The 15,866-nt window shown below is 53.9% G+C and overlaps 1 protein-coding gene across 2 annotated transcripts in view; it reads left to right on the forward strand.

Moving 5' to 3' along the window:
• The window catches only part of PIK3R6 (phosphoinositide-3-kinase regulatory subunit 6), a 36,386-nt gene that overhangs the window by 5,372 nt on the left and 15,148 nt on the right, over positions 1-15,866 (forward strand). Inside the window, exons 1-6 of one of the 2 annotated variants that reach the window (XM_075771054.1) lie at positions 273-393; positions 8,153-8,285; positions 11,629-11,712; positions 12,815-12,906; positions 14,912-14,980; positions 15,470-15,602. In XM_075771054.1, the coding sequence (XP_075627169.1) occupies positions 8,273-8,285; positions 11,629-11,712; positions 12,815-12,906; positions 14,912-14,980; positions 15,470-15,602 (391 nt within the window). In that variant the 5' untranslated portion in view covers positions 273-393; positions 8,153-8,272. Of the gene's footprint in view, positions 1-272; positions 394-8,152; positions 8,286-11,628; positions 11,713-12,814; positions 12,907-14,911; positions 14,981-15,469; positions 15,603-15,866 lie in introns of those variants that run through there. The other variant, XM_010301658.2, reaches the window with a different exon arrangement.

A 15,866-nucleotide genomic window follows, 5' to 3' on the forward strand; every position in this document is an offset into this window, starting at 1 on the left:
TCAGATCCTCAGGTTGGCTTGGGGAAAACAGCCCTTCAACTCATGCAGTGAAGAAATCCCCCTCCGGCTCACATCTGATACTTGTGCTCCAGCCGTTCTCACCAGAGCTAAAAGGAAACGCGGGCTGGGCAGCCGCCCCGGAGCTTTGTAACGTTAGACGAAGCCTCTGATGTGCTACTTTCATAACCGATCTTGCTCGAAGGCAACTGCAGGGAGAAGGGGGAGGGCAGTGCAAGGGGGTGGCAAATTCTGGTCTGCTCCACAGGACATCTGTCATCTCATGACGAAACACAGCGAGTACATGTGCTCATGTGTCTCCCCTACGTCTGAGCACTCGTCGTGTCTCCCTTCAGGACATTCAGGCGCTGAACAGCTCGCTCGCCGCTGCCAATGGTATTTGTATGATCCTTCTTTGCACTGGGAGCAAGCCGGGGTGTCTGCTGCAGGAACGGGAAGAGTTGGGATCAGGATGGTATCTGGTGGTGGGATGGGGGAGAGGGGAGAGGAGGAGTGCGACTGGGGGAACGGCTTTCCATGCTTCGTTCCTGTGCAATATGTGGGTTTTTCTTTGCGAGCGTCTGTAGTCAAGCTGATAAACAAGCACAGGAAACCTCAGACGTACCCGTATAGTGAATTTGTAACTAAATACAGGGCTGCAGAAGGCGTGGATGAGACTGGCTTTGGAGCGAGACTAAATATAACTCAGGGAAAGCAAGCGTGTGCGCACCACGGGCTGCGCTTGCCCTGCTGTGTCACTGCTGTCCTTGGGCGCAGGGGGAGGTGGGAGAGGGGACATCCCCGGGGCTGGCCATGGTCAGCAGAGCTCCACGTTATGGCACTCGGGACCCAAGCAGGGTGTGCTGGGCAGCAGAGGATGCCCGGGTGCGTTGGAGAGCCAGGGCAGGACGGTGTGACCGAACTTCCTAAGGGAGCCCATCCATTTGCTGCTAGCCCAGCTCCCACCACCAAAGGGTTTGGGTTTAGGTTTTCTTTCATGGCTTCATATATTTCTGCATCACTCGGTCTGTGTCTCGTGTTTCACCTAATCTAGGGGGTTTGGTTTTCAGTTTTTTCTACCAGCTTTTGATAATCCGTGAGACAGAGCAGCAGGTCTTTTGGGGAGGCTGTGCCTCCCCATGTTGAATGTCTCCAGGGGACAGCCTGAGTCACTTCTCTCCACGGAGTATGATGGGGTTGAGATGACTCACGTGGATGGACACATCTCCATTCTTCTACTATGGGATTTTCAGTCTCATCCTAGCATTCTCACATACTGAGGGCTTAAAAAGGACTGAGCTGCAATTCCTGCCATGGATCAGAGCTAAGAGGGAAATACCCTTTTCTTGGGACAGGGATGTGCTTTCCTGCAGAGCTGGGCTGTTCCTCCAGCGGGTGTACCAGGCTGGGGAGGCAATCCCATTGCTGTGCCACGCACTTGCTGGGACGTTTGCCTGGCTGGACTTTGTCGTAATGGTCAGCAGAATGGGACAGACTGGGGGAGCTGGGCTGCCATGGGGTGGGACATGGCCCAGGTGGTCTCCTGGGACTCAGCTCGGGTCCTGGTCAGGCTGGATTCCCCTGCAACTTGTAGAGGCTGTTGGGTGTTTGCCGGCAGTGTGTTGGCAGCACTTCTAAAAATCCCCTTGGTGGTGAGGCTGTGAGCGTGCGATGCTTTGCTCTGACAGTCTCTGCTCAGGCTACAGCTGCTCAGGCTGTGTGGAGGCTGGTGGCCAGGCGAGCCCTTTGCTGGCGTGGGACCACATAGTGCTGAGCCTGAACTGGGGCCCTCTGGGACTGCGGGTGACGTATCCTGACACCCATAAGGGTGCTAGCTCATGCTGTAATTAAAAGAATCTATCAACAGGGCTAACAAGGGCAGAGTGAGCACGGATCCTGCTTCATGGAGGACAAGAGCAGCCGATGCAGCCCAGCCTGGTCTCTGTGTGCAGTAGGGACCGATGACCTTCTGTCTGTACAATCTGGTGGTGCCCACCCAGCCAAGGCTAGGACCCTCCAGTCACATCCAAAAAGCAAACAGAGTAAAGTGTGATCTGCTGAAACCTGCCTCGTCACAGTATCTTTAGTGTCTGTCCTGCTAATGAACAGCCCTCAGAGAAAGGAGAGGGCATCGGTGTGGTCTCCCCACCATGACTCCCTGGCTCTAAGCACCGGGGAGGGGACAACCCTGGAGGAAGGTGACTATTTCCTTGTGCAGACCTCGGCCAGAGCATGATGCAAATGGGGAACCCCTGCTTAGGAGGAAGGTGTTTCAATGGGGTGAGCATTGGGAGGATGGAGAGGTGAGGAGGGAGGCAGACTGGAGGATCCCAGCCCTGGTGGCTTCTAAATGGGACTGCACTTCATCTTGTATTAGCTTGGCTAAAATAAAGCAGCCGTCACAAACTGTTCCTCACTGCTGGGTCCCCATTAACGGCTGCCCTGCAGAGGAGGGACACTGAGGATGGGTTTATGAGGTGCTCAGCACCCGATGCTCAGACAGGTCCTGCTCACGCTGTCTCCAGCACCCTGGTAGTTTGGAAAAGGAAGATGAGGCTGCAAAGCCCTTTAACTCATGGTCTTATCTGCCAGTTTCCAGGGTGAACTGTACTTTCAATGCAAAGTTCTTAATTTTTAAGAATATAGCCAGATGGTTCCCATAACTACCTCAAACTCTTGGGAAAGGTGCTTTTGAGTCACTAAGTTTTTTTTCCCCAAAAAACTCGTAGTTATTGAAAACTGAAGGGAGGAATGTGACTTCCCTTCTTGCCCTTCCTTTTAAATTTTTTCCTGCAAATGAAATAAAATACAGCTGATGCCATGGGTATTTTAAGAATTGCAGAGAGGAAGCAGGGATTTGCAGCTCTGCAAAGAAGTGGGATGAATGCAGAGAAGACTCTGGTCTTGCTGAGCTGGCAGACAGCAAAATAACCAGTTACGGGATGAAATGTGTCTCGTATCTGCTGCAGGGAAGGGAAGAGATCCAAGGAAGGAGGAGGGGGACAGCAAGCAGAGAAGCCCTCGTGGGTGTGAATCAGGGAATTGAGCGGCTTCTACCTCTCACCAGCACTTTTTTAGGGCTCACTTTTATGCCCTGCACCATCATATTTCCCCTCGACTCATCTATCGTGTCCCCACGGTCATGTGTGTTGGCTGGGGCCTGTGAGCCCTTCCTGTTTCTGGGTAGAAAGCTTGTGGTCACCGGTGAGCTCAGGCAGACACGCACAGAGCAGACGCCAGCCCCGTCCATGTTCAGCAGGCTTGTGCGTGGGCTCTGGTGCAGATGCCGTGGGGATCGCTGCTTCTCCGTCTAACTCCAACCTGCCGCACCTCGGCCGAGGAGCCGGTGCCCTTCGGCTGCGCCTGATCTGCCGCCGCCTCCTCCCTCCTCCTCCTCACAATGTGCCTGCTGGGATGGTCCTGTGCCCCGAAGGGAGCTGTGATCCTGGGAGCTGGAAGGACGTAAGGGAAGGTGAGTGCAGCCTGGAGCCGAGCAGGTTTGGGACAGGGTCCTTCCTTGCGTGGTCCCTCTGCTCCCACTCGCAGTGGGGATGGTGCAGGGCCAGGCGGTGAGGGGGATCCTATCCCCTCAGGGGAGAAGCGCAGGGGTCCCCAGCAGAAAGGTCTGAGTTAGTCCATCAGGGCCAGCGCAGAATCCATCCCCCGAAATGGGGACAATATCCCCCTGCTCGCACCAGGGATCAGCCATTTCTGGAGGGATGAGGCAGGCAGAGAAGAGGGCTGTCTGTAGCGGGGGGCTCTGATGTCTTGTGCTCCCCCTTCCCCCGGGACTGCGCTGACGCATGCTGTCAGCAGCAACCCCTGTCTGTTGCGCTGGGATCCCGGGATGTGGCACTGGGAATGAATGCTGAGGGTTTGATCCCAGACTCAGTGACGTCCCCTTGGCTGAGAGCGTCCCTGCATGAGACACCAGGCCAGCAGTGCAAACCCGGGAGAGGGGACCCGGCTCGCCTGGATCCCGGGATGAGAAGCAGGGGCTGCAATGCAGCTCAGACACATCTCTCTGCTTGCCATCCCCAGGCAGCACCTGAGCAAGCCGTGGGCATGGGGGGGGTCCTCCCGGCTGGCTCACAGCACGTAGTGGTCAGGGCTCGATGGGCACAAAGTGCAGCCAGGGGCTTTAGCCCCATGGTCTATGACCAGAAGGAGTGGCCATGGCAAAGGAGCCAGCAGGAAGGGACTCGTCCCTGGGTGCAGAGGATCTCTCCATCTCCTTGAGGGAAGGAGTGGTCCCAGCATCACAGCGTCACATCCCAGTGTGTTGTATCTGGTCTCCCAGGGGATTTACGGCTGCTATGTCCTGGGAACACCCTGGCAGGCAGAGGCACACAGGGTGGGTGTTGGGGACTGATCCTGTCTCAGCAGGCCAAGAAACAGCCTGGTGCAGTGATAGGGATCCTGCTACACCCCAGTTTTGCCAGTGGGTGACACCAGCACCGGGGGTCTCCATGGTCTGTGCCTGCAGTTCCACATACATGCTTAAACGCTTTTTCACCCAAATCAGCAGCTCTAAGTATGTCATTGGAGCTTTAGGTGGTTGTTGTGTCCCTGCAGTGACATGTGGCTTCTAGGTGGTGTCCAGGGAATCCCTCCTGCCAGATGATGGGCCTCATCCCTTATGGTCAGCCTCTGCCCACAGCAGTGTCACTGCCAGGGCAGGGGCTGGCAGTCTCCTTCCCAGGCATGCATAGATTGGGTCTTTGCTCCCCGTCACTCTCCACTCAGCCAAAGAGGTGCCAAGGTCAGATCATCTGGTATAAATCAGCCTGGCTTCATTAATGTCTCTCAAAAGCTACCCATGCACCTCGGCCAGGAGCAGCCTCCATCTCCACGGGCAAGGAACAGCCTGTAAATGCTCTGCGCAAAGGCTGAATTTAGTCCTTGGTTACAGCACAGGCTCTTGCATCTTCAAAGCCTTCCTCACCGTTTTACTGGGTTTGGATTTGTGTCGGGGTGATTGCAGGGCCAGCTGCTCTCGGGAAAGTCCTGATGAAGCCCAGGAGGAAAGAGTAGGCTGCATCCTTGTCCGTCATGGCTGGGGAGGGTAACCGTGGTCCTGCTGTCTGAACTGATCCGAACTGGGGCTGATGCTGTCCAGCCCTTCCCATCCTCAGCCCTGCATCCTTCCTCCTCCTTTCATAGCCCTGATACCCTCACCCTTGGGGAGGGAAGCGGGCAGAAAACATCCCCAGTGAACATGATTGATTTTTTTCTCATTTAGGTCCCTGTGCCAGTTATGGCCAGGCCAAGCGAGAACTAACAGCCGGTGCCTGGCAGGAACCAGACTGACCCCAGTCTTCCTCACCAGCCTGTTTCTAAGTATGTCCTTTCATACCTCTTCTCATATGGCATTTACCTGTCCTCCCGCAGAAGGTGTGACTGGACTTTGAATATGCTGGAGACCAGTTTTTGGCATTTTATGTTGAATTTTCTTGGGAGACCAAAGCAGGCAGGTGGACTATGGATTGAATCTCAGCACCTCTTTGCTGACAGTGAGGAAAGCCAGCACTTTTTAAGCAGAAAGGTGAACCAAGAACTGAAGTTTCTCAGGCATGAGGAGCTCACATCGCTCTGGCCCTGCTGAGTCCTTTTCTAAATCTGGAAACCGAGTGCTGGTGAGCAGGTTCCACGTTTGGTCACCAGCTCCCCTCCCACGCGTGGGCAGGTAGGATGCGGATGTGGAAAACCACCAACGCAATTAGCAGCGGGCTGCGTTTCGCTTTGGCAGGCGGCCTCTCCAAGGCAGTCGTGCCAGAGGAGCCCGGCGTGCAGCCCCGGCTCTGCCGCTCGCCGCAGGCACCGTGGGTGTCCCCATGTCATCGGGGACCCCAGCACTTTTCCCAGCAGGAAATATCACTTTGAGAACTGCAGTGCCAACCAGCTCACTGCCAGTGTAACGCTGCTGTATGGCATTTGGTGCTCTTATGCATGCAAGGGGTTAGGAGAATCATTTAATTTCCTTCTGTAGCCAGTGATTCAAGACAGTGATCTGTAACTTTTGAAATTAGGAGGATTAATTGATGTTCTCCTCCTCTGGTCCAGACCCTGGCATACCAGGAGGCACATGACATTTCTGCCTGTAGAAGCAAAGCCCTGTTTGTCTGCAGACATATGGCAGATGCTTGGTGCAGACTGTCAGTGCTGTGGTCAGCTGTGGCCATCCATGAGAACATCCTTCCCTTGCTCACCGCTCTGCACCTAGGGTGCTGAGCATCTCCAGTGCCTGACCAGGACTGGCAGCGTGGATGTCAGGGGGAAGGCAGGTCTCTGTGGGCAGCACCGTGATTCACCCGCAGCCAGAGCTGCTGCCATCAGCATGGGGTGAGGAGGCGGAAATGGTTTGCTGACCTTAGTAGACACTCTCTGCCCTGCTTTGCACCTCCAGTGCACCCCAGGCGGTCACCTTGGAGGAAAGGGCACATCCATCGCCGCAGTGGCATCCACATTCCACAGAGATGCAACTCCCAGGTCTGTATGAGGCATCCAGCTGAGCTGGGGTGGGGTTGGCATCTCCTCCCCGCTCCCAGCCCTGGACCAAGCTGCCTGCCAGCCGTGCAAGCAGAGGCACGGGTTTTTCTATAGAAAGCTCCTGGCCTGCAGAAGGATGCCTGTGCTTGTCTCCCTTGTCCTCTTCACCTTCAGCTGTGGCCGGGAGCTGCCCCTGCGGCACTGCTGCCCGGCGGGTGGCGGAAATCTGCTGCGGTGGCTGGGTGCCAGGCCTTGTTATCCAGCCCCGGGGCCAGAAATAAAGGCCACGCGGGTCTGGGGTGGGTTTTGAAAGCTCTGCATGCTGCAGGAAACCTTTAATGAGCTTCTGAAAGCTGCTGAGAACAGGATGCTCTCGGGGCTCGAGCGGTGCGTGGCAGGGGCATTCCTGCACGTGTCCATCCATCACCCCCTGCAGCCGCAGAGCTGTTGGGTTTGGTGATGGACATTTACAGGTTTAGGACCTACCTAGGTACAGTTAGGTGCTAAATCTTCAAATTAAATAAAGTGAATCCTAAACAGAGTAAAGGCATGAGCACAAGCGTGGGCTGACGGCCTTGACCGTGTGTGGAGGGATGCGAAGAACTGACAGGTGGGCTTCCTGTTATCAGCCACAAATGTGGGTGTTTCAGGGAAATCATAGAATTCAGAGCTACAGGCTAGGTTTTTTTTAATCCCTAAAGGCAAGAAGAGAGGGCAAAACCTGCAGGCTGGAAAAGCCTCAATCTAGAAATGCTGAAAGCGGTGTGGCAGCTCACACAGGCTGCGCATACAGGTGTCCTGAGGTTGCTGCTCTGCCCATGGATGGGGAGATGGGAGAGGGCAACGCACTGCGGAGGTGCTGGGCACTGAGGGGGCAGGACCATGGTGTACCAGAGCCGTCAGCTGGGAGGGACCCAGTTGTGGGGTAGATCACTAGGATATTTTGCGGCGGTATTTTGCATAGAAGATGCTGACGTCTCCTTTGCTCCCCCGCGGCTGCCCCATGCCGGGTCCCCAGCCTGCTTGTAGTCGTGTCACAGGCAAATCTCCCTTCCTTCCTCCTCAGCTCTTGGGATTTTTTTTTTTTTTCTCTTTCTTTGGAGAGAACAATGCTTGAGGGCAAGGGAAGCCGTCCGGCTCCAGGCTGGCTTCCCTCTGCAGCGTAACTGGCTCCCAAACTTTCCTCGGGGTTTGTTTCTCTGCGATGCTGGATCAGGATGGGAGCAGATCTGCACAAGCATAGAAACTTCATGGAAGTTTGGTTTTGTTTTGTTTTTTTTTAATTTTTCTTCTGGTTGGACTTTGCATTTCAGACTCAGTTTGAATTAACTTGAACATTTCTTCTTAAGTCCTGTGGAGGATGAGGTTCCTGGTCCTTCCCTGCTCAGAGATGCTGATGCTTATCCCTGGGGGCCTCCTTGCTGTGGGATGCTTTGGGGGCCAGGTGTTCAAATGAGTTCAGCTTTGAGCTGAAGCTTTCTCCAGCAAAACACAGCCCCTGAGACATGCTGTGCTCACCCTTAGGGCTCTGCCTCTCTGCCGGACATCCTCCACACTGGGGTCCCATGCCCATGGTGTCCCAGTGGCTTTGTGCTCCCCGCCGAGGTTCAGGCTGATCCCGATCTCCACCACCAGCCTGAGCCGAGCATGCCCTTTATTTTCGCAGGTGAGACACAGGACCCAAGGCCATGCCCGTGTGGAGTGAGGAGCAGCTGCGCACTCACCCCATCATTGCAGACACCCTGCAGCCACCGTTCCCGCCCCGTGCTGCAGCCTCAGCCCAGCCATGGAGAGCACAGGTGGGTGATGCTGAGCCCCCCGCGGTGCTGGGGCAGGGGGGTCCCAACTGAATGAACCCACCTCATCCACCTTCTTGTGCCTTGATTACCCTCTGATAAAATACGTGGATATCTGAGGAGGATTCATTGCCGCTGGGCAGCCCTTGCGCTTTGCAAAGTGTTGGCAGATCCTGCCGGAGATGGGAAACGAGGCACGAAACAACTGAGGGACAGCCAAAAAAATTGCTATAGAGGGGCACTTCGAAAGCACCAGGTCTGGCAACCATTAACACTTGAATTTTAAAACAGTTTTATGTTTTATTGTATTTTTCTGTGTCCATTTTTTTTTCCCCATATGTGTTTTATTTTCATGCTGTTTCACAAGGTGATGTGGGTCACCCAGCACCCCGAGGTCAGGATATCAACACTGAAACATTTTATTTCATTTCTAAGCCACTACTGTTTGTTGCTGGTAGGTTGAGGCTGTTTTTAGATCAAAGTGCCTCTTGTTTGTGTTGGACTGAACGCTTTGACGCTCTGCTCCCCATGAAGAAACCTCAGCGTATCATGACTGTAGTTGCTTTGATTTAGAAAAAGAGGACAGTATTTATATCTGTGATCAGGAAAAACTTCCCCTCGTAATTAAAAACATACACAAATGAAAAGAATAGGAAATTTCAAATAGTCCATTATTGTGTAATTCCCTAGGGCAAAATCAATGAACATAATACTGAAATTGAGGAGCTTTACAAAATCACTGGAGAGAAAAAAAAAAAAAAAAAGAGAGATAATACAAATTTCCAAAGCAAAATTTTGACATTTCCCCAAATGACACTTCCAAAATGAGAAAAAATCCCATTTCAAAGGACATTTTTGCACTGTAGTTTCTCCCCGACTGGGAACAATGGCATGAACTGGCTGGCAGAGATGGGACTTCCCAGTTGCTCCCACACAACTTCACCAGCACATGTGAATAATTGTGAACCCGAGTGTGCAGTTGTTTCCTAACACAGCTTTGACTGAAGCCACAGCAGTAAGTACTGCTCTGCAGAAGAAGCCTGAATTGAATGAATCCTCCATACAAGCATCCTGAAGGGGATGTACTTCCCTGGGGTCAATAAATAGAACTATTTTGGCTATTGGTGTGTACTCAGGAACAGGACATCCTCAATACTTTATATTTTCCATTTCCCAGTTGTCTTTTATGCAGGGCTTGTGTCTGCTGCTCTTGTGCCCTGGTCACCATCTCATTGGACCCATGGCACTGCAGTCGTGGGCTTGGAGAGGGCAAGAGTGGCTTGCCATGTGTCTGGCCATGCTGCCTCCTCTGCGAGCTGGTGACAAGAGGCAGCAAGGATGCTGTGAGGGCCAAAGTGCTCCTGCTCTCTGCTGCACATTGCCAGTGGGAACGGTGGCAACTCTGGGGTGCCATGTCTCCTCCCCTGCATGATGACTCTGGGCCCACACACCCTCTAAAAGACACAGCAGAACTGCAAAAAATCGTCTCTGTTTTTTCCTTCCAACCCATCCTGAGATGGTGCATGGGTCTGCATGGGATGAGGGGGCAGAAACTCAGAGCTGCCTCATCTCCTGCATTATCATGTCTTGATGGTCCTCTGACCACAGGAGCACATGCTGGAGATGCCCGTTTGTCTGACCCTCCAGCTGAGCTGTAAAATCCCCCCTGTATTTTCCTGTTTCCCTTCCTGTAGCTCTCAACCAGGCAGCTCCCAGCCCACCAGCCCCAGTCACTGTTCCTTGTAAAGCCCAAAGCAGCGCCTGTTCCACCAACCAGGCCCAGCCCAGTTGGCTCTATTTCCTTCCAGAACCAAGAAAGGATGTTTGGAGACTGTACTCCCTGAGCACAGCTCTTAAATAGCATCACCCTGGCTGCCTGCTCTGTTTCTTGTAGGTAAAGATGAGTGCCCACCACTGTCCTCCTGCCATCTCTCTGATGTCAGGGAAGATGGAGCTGTGGCAGAAGAGGGTGTGGAGGGAATGAGCAAATTGAGGAGCAAAGCTGGGCAGAAATGTGATGGTAATGACACCAATCCCAAAAGGCAATCCCAGGCAGTGTGTGTCTCCCTTAGGACCTGGGCAAATTGCTCCTTGCTAACATCCTTGCCATGCAGGCAAGACCTGCTCAGCCACTGCTGGCAATGGTCCGGACCCCAACGGTGAACACGGAGGCAGGAACGTGCCCCAGGAAAGGGCCCTGGTATACGGTCACCACAAACATCTGAGATCCTCACCCTGGATCAGGCCATGTTCTGGCAGCTCCAGCCACAATTTCCTGCAGGAGGAGAACACCACCTAATAATCCTCAAATTTATATAATGCTTTTTTTTAATTACAAAGGAACAAGGATTTTTTTGCTGATAGGGAAAGAGAAGCCCAGTGTAGAAGGGACAAAAGACAGGCCGTAGTGGAGTGAAGGGACCTTGCAGCTTTCCTGGCCGATACCCTACATGCTTTCAGGGCCAACTTTTACTTCACATCTGCAACGTGTTGGTGAGCACAGCCAGCCGGCTGTCATGAGAGCTCACTCGTGACCACAAGGCCTTGCGTCACATACAAGTCATACCCCAAACTGGGTCTAATGTAGTTTGACTTATTTTTAGCCGAGAGCAGGATGCAGTTTGGTTTTGACACGTACAAGGCACGTGTGGTGGTTACCAGGCAGAAGCACTGACCGCGGGTCCCTGCCTGGGGGAGTAGGAGGTGCTCAGGGCCCATGGGTGGGTGGTCGCACGTCGGGGAGAGGCTGCAAAGAGCCACGGGTGGGGGCAGGTGGGGACATGCACAGTCTGGTGGCTCTGCCTGGTCTTCCCACGAGGGGTGAGCCATCGGTGCGGGCAGCAGACCTTGTTGTAAGAGTGCTCCTTGAGACAGGTGTGAGGCTGAGGGCAAATTCACACAGTGCCAAAACACAGAGGTGTTTCTGTTCTTTCATGGTGCCAAGTTGTGATTTAATTTTGTTAGTTTCTGTATTTAGTGTGTAATTTTTTTAGTGAACGAGGGGAGAGAGGGGGTCTGCAAAGTTCATGCGTGAGCAGTCCTCTGCAGAGCTTCTCTACCACCACATCCCTGCAGGAGTGCTTTGCTCTCCAGTATGGCTCCAGGGGCCACCAGTCCATGGGGCGGCATTTGCCCCCAGCTCCAGTGGCCCTGGGGACAGCTCTGGCCTGTTTCCATTGCGGCTCAGCCAGGCTTGAAAGCTGCTGAGACAGCCATCCTGCGGGGTGCGGTGAGGGAGCAGTCCCCGTACTCACCCAAACCAGTGCCTCCTCCCCTGGGGTTGATCCTGGGTGCCACTCTCCCAGGGGTGCTGTCCTGGCTGCTTACATCCTCTTTGTCCCCGCAGAGGTGGAGTCGGACATCCTGCGCCGCGTCCGCACGCTGCTGCGAGAGCTGGACGGGCACCACCCCGCCTGCCAGTGTGACCGAGGTAAGGCGGACCCCCGGCACGGCTCCTGAGGGTCAGCACTCACCGAACCCTGCACTGCCCCACAGGGGAGTTGCTTGGCCCCAAACCCCCCAGTACTCCCCTCTCTCAGACACCACCAGGATGGGGGGGACACGGGGTGGCCTCACCTCCCTGGCACTGCTCTGCCTTTTCTAACCTGCTCTCGGAGGTGCTGAGTCTTTGGCAAGCTCCTGGTGCACCAACCTCGGCAGCTTTCATCCCTCCTGTACCTGGCTGTTACATCCTCGACACCTTCCACTCGCTCAGGGGCCTAGTGCTGAGGTGGGACATCAAATGCGAGAGTTTGTGATGATGTTCCCAGCTCTGACGCCGACTCACCGCACAGCCCCGTCCAACACCTCTGAGCAGGAGTCTCCCTGTCTCTCCCTGCGGGGGTATTGCTTTGCCACGCACTGCTCAGCTCCTCGCTAAAGAGTCAGGTGAAACCCCTGTGTTTTGGTTTTGGAGAGTAAAACTCCAGTGGACCCAGCAACTGGACTGGTACAGTCCCAGGAAACTTAATTGATTTTGAAAAATTGATTTTACTTGGAGTGCACGGAATATTTTACAGTTAATTACATTTGATTTTGTCTGGAACGAGCCTTGACATCTGCAGGACTGAGCTGCTTTGTGGTCCTTGCTCTGAGTGTGAGCTGTTGGCAGCCAGCGGTCAGGTGCTGGAATCCACATTCCGGGGGGCAGGCGGTGAAAGCAGGCAGTCATCAACAGAGCAACAGAGGGAACAAACTTCATGTCCGTTGCCCTGCTTTGCTTTTCTCCAGCCCCTCAGTCCTAGGATCTCTGGGACATTTTTCCAAAGTTTTCCGGGTGTTAGAGTTACGATACATCAGTGCTGCATCTGGAATCGGGGCAGCAGCATGACTTATCTCTTGCAGAGGGTCACTGATTGAAGCAGAGGGCAGAGAAGCCTGATTTAACTCAGATAGTGATGTCCATGTAACATCCCAGTGGGTGATTTTTGCAGCAGATAGTACCCATGTCTGCTGATCCCTCTGCCAAACGCTGTTCTGACCCACTGCTGCTCTGCTCTGCAACCTGACCTCTCTTGGCTTTCACTTCTCAGGGATGCTGAGGTGGACCCTGCATAAAAAAATCGACCAGAATCCCAGTAACAGCTCCGTCCTGGTCAGGATCCTGGTGAAGGAGCTGGAAAGGGTGAGTGCCACCTCTGAGACGTCCCCTGAGCGCTGGGCTCAGCCCCTCTGTGGTGTAGTCACAGGGAGAGTGAAAATTTCTTTTCCACGTCAGTCATTTCCGCCCCAGTGGGTTACAGAAACATCTAACCCAGTATCCTGTCCTGAGACCATCTGACGGAAAACTTGTGATGGATTTTTTTTGTTTCATTGACTTGTCTTGTCATTTTCTGGTCTTGTGTAAACTTTTAGCACCCTCAGCATCCTGGGACGACCTGGTTTGTGGTTTGATGAGACGTCATGTGTAGAAGTAGCACCTTTTCTTTTTTATGAGCTTGCCTCATTTTACCCAGGACCCTCTCATTCCACTGCAGGGAGGAACAGCCCTTGTCTCCCCTCCGTCTCCTCCTTCCCATCGCGCTGATAAGCCCCTGCTAGTCATCCTTTGTGCAGAAACCTCCCCGTACCGTTTTCTCTGCATCTTTGCTATTTCTGCTTTCGAGCTGGAAGGATGGAGCCGCCTTGCTCTCGGCATTGCTCAGCTCTGGTGTCTCCCGCCAGCTGCTGCTCAGCCCTGGGGCGGGCCAAGCACCCTCTGCAGAAGCTGTCACCTCCCTCCCTCAGCACTCCCACATCACACACTTGAGCTGCGTCAGCCCAGCACCGACCCCTGCACGCACGTTGCAGCGCTGTGAATATCCAGACGCTATTCCTAATCTTTGTTCCCTTCCTTTTAAGCAGCTCTGAGGCTATTTGCAGGCTGTCTCTCTCACACTATGGCAGTTTAGCTTCCATCAGTGCCTTGGGGAGGGATCTTATCAAGTGGCTTTTGCAAATCCATATAGACAGGAACACCCTTGGCCATGGATGCAGGGATTGCTCCAGAGGGCTTGAGGTCTGCTCTCCTCTGCAAAAGCCATGTCAGTCCCCCACCCCGTTATACCTATTATCACTCAGCTACTCTTATCTTTCTTTGCCCAGGAGGGATGTCAGTACTCCTGGTCTGTAATTCCCTTCATCTCCCTGAAGCTCTTCTTGGAAATCAGTGTCACTTTCCCCACCCCACCCCCCTCCCCCGGTACTGCAGGAGCTCTAAGCAGTCAGTACCAACCACAGGCAATAATTTAGCAATTTTACGCTTGAGTTCCTCTGGGGCTCTGGGCAAGTATCGGCTGGTCTCAGCAATTCAGTATTATTCATTTTATTGATCATTTCTAAAGCTTTGCTGTCATCAGTCCCATTTAATTCAGATCCATCAGCACAACAGCCCTGAAGAAAGGTGCTGGAAATATCTTTGGGGTGGAAATATCTTTCCCAGGTTTATCCAGGGGCATTCCCATTGCTGGAGCTGTCAGAGCCAGGCTGCAGGGAGGGGCCAGGGCTGTGTCAGCCTGAACATCCATCTGACTTCCCACGGGGCAGGATGGGGATGCAAGACCATCTCTCCTCCCTGCCCACTCAGGTCCCACACCCACCAAATGTAAACCAGGCTTTTTCCAGAGGGTTGCCAGTGGGTTTATATTTTCACATGAATTTTCACAACGGAAAGGAGCTCCTTAATGAGCTCAGTTAGAAACTTTTGCTCGCTCTCTCCCACCATGACTGCTGCATATGTGTTTCTCAGCTGTGTGCAAACCATGCTCCCACAGCAGCTCCTAGAGCCTTCTTGTCCCTACAGCAATCTCCAGCCCTGTGATAAAGTGGTGGCCATGGCAGAGTGGTCCATGCTCCCCCACCTCCACAAGGCTTGGCTTGCATGGGATGCCCACCAGGCAGGATCTGTCTGCCCCAGGGACATCCTGCCCACCCTGATGGCCTGTGGAGGGACTCCAAACCCCACCTTGACTGGGGGAGCATCATCCCTGAGCCAGGCTGAACTCCCGTGCTCTCCCTGTGCCTGAGCAGCCAGGACCCAGCACATCCCAGGGGCTGCGGTGGCTGCCCCGGCTCTGGTCTCTGGTGCTGCAGATCCCAGCACCCTGCCAGGTGCTGCCTGTGCTGACTGACTGTGCCTTTTGGTCCCACAGGCGGAGCGAGGTGACTTCAGACATTACATCATCCCCTTGCTGCACACACTGATGTACACCTTGATAAAGGTAACCTACCGTGAGCTTCGCTGGGGCAAGATCCAGGGAAATTGGAAGCCACAGGAGGGACCACCTGAAGTCACTCAGCACCTATTCCTGTGCTGAAATATCCTAGTACTTCTCAGCAAAGCCCTGGGACTACCACGGGTGGACTCAACTGTGCATTTCCCAGTGTGACGTTTGATTGCTGAGACACCGGCACCAGTAATGTATGGGAGTGACAGCTCCTTCCAGCTGACCCCCTTTTCTGAGGTGCTTAGGTGCCTGATGGTGCAAGAAGCCACAACCTGGCAAAAATGTGTGCCCACAACCCTTAAATGGGGATTGCTAGAGGTTTCCAAACCATCCTAGGGCCTGGTTCTGCTTCATATATTGTATTTAAATCCACATTGAATTTGGGGTAGCTCTGTGCCCTTGCACCCTGGGGTCTGTTGTGGGGAGAGCACCGTAGGGATCACTGCCTGTGGCATCTCCTCATCTGCCCCTTTCTCACTCCAGGCTCCTTGCATCTCCGACGAGCTCTGCAGCAGAGTGTATGATTTCTGTAAGAAGCTGCTCACCCTGCCCAAGCCTTTCTGCACTATCGGTTTGGACTATGCTGTCAGGCTGAAGATGGAAAGGACAGCACCGGGTATGAGGGCTTCCCCGACCTGCCCATGCATGGCACGGTGAACAGCTTGGGTCCTCGAGGCAATGGTCATGGGGGTTTTGGGTGGTTTCCATACCTGAGCTGGCCTTTGCCTAATGCAGCGAGCCATGGCAGGGATTTCTGCACGGTGGTGGCCAAACACTTGGGGGTCTTAGGGGTGCATCTGGATGGGAGGGTTCCCCTCTCCTGATTTCAGTCTGCTGAGCCTTAGTTACTAGCAGAAAACCTTGGGGGACTCCTGCTGTC

Source organism: Balearica regulorum, chromosome 18 (assembly GCF_011004875.1).
Source record: "Balearica regulorum gibbericeps isolate bBalReg1 chromosome 18, bBalReg1.pri, whole genome shotgun sequence".
NCBI classification, from domain to species: Eukaryota; Metazoa; Chordata; class Aves; order Gruiformes; family Gruidae; genus Balearica; species Balearica regulorum.